Raw genomic sequence first — 8,959 nt, forward strand, 5'->3', positions numbered from 1 at the left:
AGACAATATGTGTAACAGATTTTCTTTACAATATCCGAAATCCTTTTCAAGAGCAAATAAGGTTGTGAAGGTGTGTGGTATATATATTTACACTACAAAAATATTATTTGTATATTAAAATTAGCCAAATACACTTTGAAGGTCCATTTTGATAAAATTCTCTAATTTAAATCTATATTCAAATTTTTTAGCTCACCAATCACTCTATTAACCATTTAACCTACTTGTTAAGGCTAGTAAATTAAGGTTAGTAAAGTAGTAATTTGTTACAAAAAAATAAATATTTAAAATTTTAAAATTTAATATATTAGATACTTGCTTTTTTTAGTAACCTTAACAAATATTGTCAGGATAGTTATTAGTAAAATTCTAATAGTTAGTAACAAACAAATGTTCATTTATTAAAAGAATTAAAAAAACAAAAAACAAGGGAAAACAAAATTGGAGGACTCAACAAAAACCTGTGAAACCTTTAATTAAAGTAGGCCGTGTATCATGTGAAATGGAGCAGATGTACCACATTGCTCATTTAATAGGATAACTTTGCATCTTCATCATTATTTCTCTCTATATATATGTATATGTGTAACACAAATCCTATTAACTCATCAACAAATCAATTCCTTCTCAAAAGTACACCCTATCCTATGCTTTTTGCTTCTCACTTTCTCACTAGACTCCATATCCTCTAGTAATGAAAAATTGAAAAATAAAAGAATAAAAAAATTTCCAAGTCATTGTTAAGTTAGGAGATTATTAGTAGTTGCTGACATTATGAGCACTTTGTCACTTGGAACCCACAAGTTTTTCCTAGTTGTGATCTTCTTGATGTTGGTTTCCATTGGTTGGAGCCTTAGGGTGATTCCAAATAATGGTAAGTCAAATGCTCCTTTCCTAATTACCAATTTACTATCATTTTTTCCCCGCAGTTGACAGTTAATTGTGATTTTTTACCATATATTATTTATGTAAAATTAATATATATAAAAGAGAAAATTAGATAGTCAGAGATAACATAGTCCATTCCATCTATAAATCATAAAATAGTAAAATCATGAATATTTTTCAAGCTAGTTGAACAAATTTCAAAATTTAAATATAGTTTAAAATTGAAATTCCAACTTTGAATTATCATTTCAAGGATCATATTATTTAAGAATTACAAAACTAATAACCTTTTATCGTTGTCACAATGTTCTTATTAAAAGGGTCGTAGTGCTACAATTTATTTTTAATTTTCTTATATGCAACTTTTTCTCTGGTTTTGCAGTTAAGTTGAATAACTTGCAAGAAGAGGTAGCAGCAATTAGAAATAAAAAGGTTCAATTCAATAGTTTTATTACTCTCTGTATTCCTTTTTATTTGTTATTATAGTAATCTATTACCAAATTTAAAATAAAATAAAATAAATGAAGCGCATAATGTTATGTTAACTCACTTGTCTGCTTTCAAGACATATGGGATAGGATGGGATTATTTAATGGGTTCTGTATAATTTACCAAACAACCTGTGACTTATGTAGGAAGAAGCAAAGGAAGATGTTGTATTGGAACAGAGTTCAACTGGATCCTCCATACCAGATTGTTCCCATGCATGTGGACCATGTTTTCCTTGCAAGAGGGTTATGGTTAGTTTCAAGTGCTCAATTGCAGAGTCATGCCCTATAGTTTATAGATGCATTTGTAAAGGGAAATACTACCATGTACCTTCAAATTGATTGTCCATATTAGTCACTCCCTCCATTTTATAGGATCTGGTCAGTTTAGAAAATCTTGTATATTCATAATCTAATGTATCTAGATACACAAAGTTATGAATATAACAAATTCTAAATGTAACGATTATTTTAAAATGTTGGGAGTTAGAATAATATTGTGAGACGGTTTCGTGCCGATTAGATATAGATTAGTAATACAATTAACTAACTCGTTCAAATATTATTAATTCTATCACTTACTTTTTGGCGAAAATTCTAAGCTCTGCAATTTTTTTTCGGTTATTTTAAATTAAGTCTAGGGTTATTGTTGTAATTTTCAAGTAGAGGATGTGGGTTTTGAAATTTCACCATTTTGGGCAGATTAAATAGGTTAGGGAGGTTGGTAATGTGCATGAGGAAGAATAGAAGAGTGAGTAGCCAGGACAAAATTTGAGGAGAGTTTGTATAGTAGGATGAAGCTTTGGCTATATATTAGATTATAAGGCTTGTTCAATCTATTTTCTTGATTAATACTATAGTGAATTAGTTAGCATCATTGGCACCTCCAGTACTCCATGGTACATCCATCGGATTTTTTATCTTTACAAATTAAATAAATGTAATAATTATCGAAATATATAATTTAAAAAATATTTATCAAATTAAATACTCCTCTCTTATCTGTAAACGAGATAAGAGAAGGAAATGCGATATGTATATATCTCATTTACAGTCTCGTTTACACTGTAAACGATATATGTACATATTTTGTTTACACTATAAACGAGATATTATGTATTTAAAAAAAATTAAAAATAATAAAAAATATTAATAATATCAATAATCCAAACTTTTATCATGTAATTTTTTTTAAAAGATAGGTTTATATCTCGTTTACACTATAAATGGAATATATACATGTCGTATCCACCAGTCTTATCTCGTTTATACTGTAAACGAGATACATGCAAAATTATCTCGTTTACACTGCAAACAAGATAAGAGAGGAGTATTTATTTCGATAAATATTTTTTAAATTATTTATTTCGCTAATTATTATATTCATTTAATTTTTTTTTGGTTGCCCACGATATCCCCCAACCCGACCGGCCAAGGACTAATCCGTCGCGGATCTATATTTATTTAATTTATAAAAATAAAAAAACCTACATCCTTTTGAATTTGTAATTGAAAAAAAAAGTGAGCTATCAAAATTCAAAACACCAATAAATATATCACTTCCCTTTGTATACGTCCATGAAATTAATTCTTCAGGCCCATCAGCATTTCCTGAAAATTATGAGTACCTCGTAAAAATGGGCCATATAAAATTCTGTAATACGAACAAATGGGCGAGAATGGGCCCAATTATTCTAGTTGGACTTATTACGAGCTTCAAAATTTTTCTAGCTTTTCTTAGCCGTAAACAAAGGTTACATTCCAATTTTAGACCAAAATTGTTGTTCCAATTCGGCTAAAGAATCGCGTGAAACTCGTTCTAATATATACTTTGGACCGGAAAACATCACTTTTGGACCATAACCGAGTTAAGATAAAAAAAAATTACAAGGACAATAATTGACTCAGATATGAACCCGAAAAGACCACAAAAAAATAAAACTATTGGACCTTAATTTTGGGACCTAAGAAAGTAATGATCCAAACAAGTCCTTAAATATTTTTTTTATGACCCAGATAAGAGTACAAAACTAAACCAAACATATGTTTGAGAGCCTGAACAAATAAAACCCATATGTTTTTTAGTTTTTTGGTCAGAAAAAGAAAACACATGTTAGAGAGGCCACTTATGATCAAGGTTGCGTTGTTTTCCACCTTAAGTTATTGATTCCAAAATCAGAGGAAATAAGAGCACAAACCCAAACTTAAAATGATAAAAATATCAAAAGAAGGCGAGCTATGAATAGCTTAGTGGGTACCACAATTGTGGTTCGATTTCCCCAGACTGGGGTTCGAATCTCCTCGAGTCCTTGTAGTACCAAAAAAATAAATTTAAAGAAAACCTAAAGAATTATATGCAGCTGAGGCTTTAACTTACTGGTCCATCATCATATCTCAAATGTGCTGTTTCTGGGTTTCTAGATAATCCCTTGTGTTGAGTGTAAATGTGTCTGTGAGTTGTATGACAAAAAAAAAAAAAAAAAAAAAAAACCTCTAATATATTAATAGAATGCTTTTGAAACTATACTAAAAAAAAAAAGAAATTTTTTTAAATGAATTAAAATAATTCTTTTTTTATCAAAAGAAATCTTTATATAATTTTTTTTGGACTGGAATACAGATCGCATAGCCTTAACTAATCTGCATGCGAGAATGATAAAAGATGATTTTTTTTTAATACCATGTTTACTTTTATTCCTTTTTTATGTCATATTTAAATATTTTAATATAATTTAATATTTTCATTTATTATAATTTAATTTTGTATTCATAATAATATTATCTAAATTAAAGTTATACTAATTTAACTAAAATTTAAAATATCCTGAATACAATATTACATTACAATAATATACTCATATACTAATTATTTTAATTGGTGTGGTATAATATAATTAAAAGATTTAAATTTGTTAAAATTTAAGTTTGTATTTAGGATATTTTAAACTCTACTTTAGTTAGTATAATTTTAGTTTAGGTGATGTTGTTATGATTACAAGATTTTTTTTTCAAAAGCAAAAACTCAAGACAATAATGTGAAAATTATTACAAGAAATCAATATTCTTTAAAGAAAGAGTAAAGGTAAATATTGTATAGAAGTAAGGAAAGATTGTCTTTTTTTTCGTGACCACATGCAGATTGTCTAGGCCTTGGACAATTTGCGTTGCAGCAAAACAAAAAAAAAAATTGAATTTATGTATATAAAGATATTTTTTTCTGTTTTGGAAAATAAAGAATTAATTTAATTCTATTTCTAATAAAAAATTTAATTTAAATTTTTAAAAATTTTTGTTTATTGGATATTAATGAAATTTTTTATTTTTCTACTTTTAGTTAAAATTGTTTGTTTTAATTTAAAAATTTAAAAATTAAAAAACAAATACAAATTTTTTTTATTGGATATTGCTTGACTTTATTTTATTTTTCTACTTTTAGTAAAAAAATTATTTTTTAATTTAGAAATTAAAAATATACAAAAATAAGTTTTATAAAATTTTAACAAACATTTTTATTTTTTTTATTTACCGGATAATGATGCATCTGGAGCATGACGTTAGTATCCTTGACTTTTTTATTGTTGAACATCTTCAAAAAATTTAGAACAAATTAAATTTAAAAATTTAAAGTTTTAAATGTTTTTTGTTTATTGAATATTGTTAGAATTTTTTATCTTTATACTTTTACTAAAAAGATTATTTTTTTAATTTAGAAATTTAAAAGTTAAAAAAAAATAATTTTACAAATTTTTAATTTACGAGATATTGCTAGACTTTATTTTATTTTTAGTTTATAAAATTTTAAATTTTTAAATATATTTTTTGATTTTTTATTCACCGAATAATGCTGCACCCGAACCACGACATTCGGATCCTTGAATTTTTTATTGTTTGACATTTTCAAAAATTTAAAATAAATTAAACTTTTGAAGTTTTTTATTTTTCTACTTTTTGTAAAAAAATAATTTTTTTAAGAGTAAAGTATCGTTTTTGTCCCCAACGTTTGGGATAAATCATATTCGTGTCCCTAACGTTTAAATCGTCTTATTTGTATTCATAACGTTTGTAAAAGTGATTTAATGTTATCGTACCGTCAATTACACATCATGAGCGCTTTAGTTTGAGTTTTAAAAATCTCTTCTTGAAGTTAAAATACAAATGTCCGGGATAGAGTCGATGATCAACTTCGAAAAATAGCTCATCAAATGTTGAAACTAATTCCTACAACATTTACATAATTCACTTTTCTAGGGACATAATTGAATCTAAACACAAATAGTGGGTATAATATTAAAATCGAACACATCCAAGTGAGACCTAATTGAGAATGAATACATCCAACTGAGAATAATTGAAAAATATAATCTGATTTGTTAGTATAATTGATAGCAGGATAACATTGAATCACTTTTATAAACGTTAAGGATACAAATAGGACGATTTAAACGTTAGGGATACAAATAGGACTTATCCCAAACGTTGAGGACAAAAACGATACTTTACTCTTTTTTTTTTAATTTAAAAAATTAAAAATAAAAAAAATAATTTTACAAATTTTTTGTTAATGGATATTGCAGGACTTTATTTTATTTTTCTACTTCTAATGAAAGATCTAATTTATTAATTTAAAATTCAAAATTTTTTTTTATTTTTTTATTCACAGAATAATGTCTCACCTGGACATCGACACTCAGATGGTTGACTTTTTTTTTGCTAAACATTTTTAAAAAATTTTTGTTTATTGAATATTGTTGGAATTTTTTATTTTTTTACTTTTAGTTAAAATTGTTAGTTTTAATTTAGAAATTCAAAAATTAAAAAGAAAATAATTTTACAAATTTTTTTATTGGACATTGTTGGATTTTATTCTATTTTTTTACTTTTAGTAAAAAATTATTTTTTAGTTTAAAATTTTAAAAGACAGAAAAATAACTTTTATAAAATTTTAAAAAATATTTTTTATTTTTTTATTCACCGGATAATGGATAATGCTGCTTCCGGAGCATGATGCTTGGACCCTTGACTTTTTTATTGTTGAACTTCTTCAAAAAAATTAAGAATAAATTAGATTTAAAAATATAAATTCTTAATTTTTTTTTGTTTATATTAGATATTTTTGAAATTTTTTATTTTTCTACTTTCACTAAAAAAATTCTTATTTTTAATTTAGAAATTTGAAAATAAAAAAATAATTTACAAATATTTTATTTATTAGATATTGCCAGACTTTATTTTGTTTTCTACTTTTATTAAAAGGTTTAATTTTTAATTTAAAAATAAAAAATAAAAAATTTAGTTTATAAAATTTTAAATTTTTTTAAATATATTTTTTGTTTTTTATTCACTAAATAATGCTGCACCCAAACCAAGACGTCTGGACCCTTGACTTTTTTATCGTTTGACATTTTAAAAAAATTAAAATAAATTAATTTTAAAAGATTAAAATTTTTAAATTTTTTATTTTTCTACTTTTTGTAAAAAAATTATGTTTTTTAATTTAGAAATTTAAAAATTAAAAAATAATAATTTTACAAATTTTTTGTTAATGGATATTGCAGGACGTTATTTTATTTTTCTACTTCTAATAAAAGATTTAATTTATTAATTTAAAAATTCAAAAATATTTTTTATTTTTTTATTCACGAAATAATGTTGCACCCGGACAATGATACCCAGATCATTGACTTTTTTATTGTTGAACATTTTAAAATAATTTATATTAAATTAAATTTAAAATTTAAATTTTTTAAAATTTTGTATATTGGATATTGTTGAAATTTTTTATTTTTCTACTTTTATTAAAAATTGTTTGTTTTAATTTAGAAATTCAAAAATTAAAAAAACTAGTAATTTTACAATTTTTTTGTTTATTGGATATTACTGGACTTTATTTATTTTTCCACTTTTAGTTAAAAAAATTATTTTTTAAATTAAAAATTTAGAAAATAAAAAATAATTTTTATAAAATTTTAAAAATATTTTTTATTTTTTTCACCGGATAATGCTGCAACCGGACCATGACACTTGATAGGTTGGAATCGAAATTCCAACACCTAAAACTCACCGACAAGTGTACCGGGTCGCATCAAGTAGTAAAACTCACATAGAGTGAGGTCAATCCCACAGGGATTGATGGATCAAGCAACTTTAGTGGGTGATTAGTTTAGTCAAGCTAACATTGGAGTGAAATTGGGTGAAACTTGAAGCAACAGAATGTAAATGACAAGGAATTGTAAATTGCAGAAAGTAAATGAGCCGAAGCTTATAGAGCAAGAAAAGTAAATTGGCAAAATCTTAAATGACAAGAAATGTAAATTTCATGAAATGTAAAAGGGTGCTTGAGTGTTGGAAATTAAAAGAAGCAATAATTCAAGCAACTAGAAATTTAAATGAAAGTAGTAAATAGAACTTAGAACAATTGCCTAAGAGTTAAATTGCATGGAAAGTAAAAGGAATTGGGTGCTGGGAATTAAAATTCAACAAGAAAATGTAGAGAGTAATCAATCAGAGAAGTGTAAAATGAAGTGAATCTGTAAAATATCTAAACAGCAAGGTAAAATTGCTTGAAGACAAAACAGGAAGTGAAATGTAGCTCAATTTTAATAACTAAAAGAAAGTTGAAGATCTCAGGGGTGGAGGAGACTAGAAAACAAGTCTAGATCTCAATTCCTTCCTTGATCCAACAAGAACAATTGCAAAAGAAGTAGAAGAAAAAATTTCATAAGAAGTAAAGATGAAAACAGTAAAGAGAATTTAAATCCCAAATCACAATTTCTTGAATTATGCAGACAAATAGACAGAGAGAGATCTCAAGGTGAGATTGAAACATAATTTCTTCAATTCTCCACCCAAGATCCAATACAAAAATGAAAACTAAGAGAGAGCTCTCAAATCCCACTCCTACTACTCCGTAATGGAGCCAGCCTCCCTAACAAAGATGAAAATGATGCCTTATATAGGCTTTACAAAATAAAAATGAAAATAAAATTGAAATTAAAAATAAATTACAATTAAATGAAATTCCTATTTTAACTATCTCTTGTGCCTTTGAGTGATGGTAATAGGCTTAGCTTGCTTTGGATTTGAGGAAGAATGGATCTGGATGGCCTTGATGGAATTGGGATCATTACCGTTTGAGTCAACGTTTGGGGTCAAACGTTGACTCAAACGTCTTCGTGTAAGGACGTTCTGTAGACCAGCCAACCATCAGTCACTGGCGTTTGACCTCAAGTTTGAGGTCAAACATGAACGCAAACGTTAGGCATCCAACTTCAATTCTGGCTGAACTTTGCTGGCGTTGGAGGTGGCGTTTGAGGCCAACTTGAACGCAAACGTTGGGCAGGCGTGGGCTTCCTCCAGGGCATTCATCTAGCAACGTTTGGCCTCACGTTTGCCTCAAACGTTAGTGCAAATGTGAGGCTTCTCCCAGGCAGCCATTCAAGCAACGTTTCAAGCAACGTTTGACCTCACATTTGAGGCAAACGTGGAAGCAAACGTTGACACCCTTGTTGCACATCAAGTCTTGGGACGCTACTTTGTCCTCTTGTCATCGATGCCAATTTCATGTCCACTATAAACTATTATAT

At 26.7% G+C, this 8,959-nt stretch overlaps 1 protein-coding gene across 1 annotated transcript; it reads left to right on the forward strand.

Moving 5' to 3' along the window:
* Positions 1 to 583: 583 nt before the first annotated feature.
* LOC112772021 (protein EPIDERMAL PATTERNING FACTOR 2) lies at positions 584 to 1,971 on the forward strand. The gene is made up of 3 exons (XM_025816902.3): positions 584 to 874; positions 1,271 to 1,320; positions 1,524 to 1,971. The coding sequence occupies exons 1-3, from the start codon at positions 775 to 777 to the stop codon at positions 1,716 to 1,718; spliced, it is 345 nt and encodes a 114-aa protein (XP_025672687.1). The 5' UTR covers positions 584 to 774; the 3' UTR covers positions 1,719 to 1,971.
* Positions 1,972 to 8,959: the final 6,988 nt, after the last annotated feature.

The sequence above is a fragment of the Arachis hypogaea genome, chromosome 18 (genome assembly GCF_003086295.3).
Source record: "Arachis hypogaea cultivar Tifrunner chromosome 18, arahy.Tifrunner.gnm2.J5K5, whole genome shotgun sequence".
Taxonomy (NCBI): Eukaryota; Viridiplantae; Streptophyta; class Magnoliopsida; order Fabales; family Fabaceae; genus Arachis; species Arachis hypogaea.

Bases quoted from the DNA above. Each gene is read 5' to 3' on its own strand.
- LOC112772021 (XM_025816902.3), top strand. From the start codon at position 775: ATGAGCACTTTGTCACTTGGAACCCACAAGTTTTTCCTAGTTGTGATC. The intron at 875-1,270 runs GTAAGTCAAATG...CTGGTTTTGCAG, and splicing joins TAGGGTGATTCCAAATAATG to TTAAGTTGAATAACTTGCAA. The intron at 1,321-1,523 runs GTTCAATTCAAT...TGACTTATGTAG, and splicing joins CAGCAATTAGAAATAAAAAG to GAAGAAGCAAAGGAAGATGT.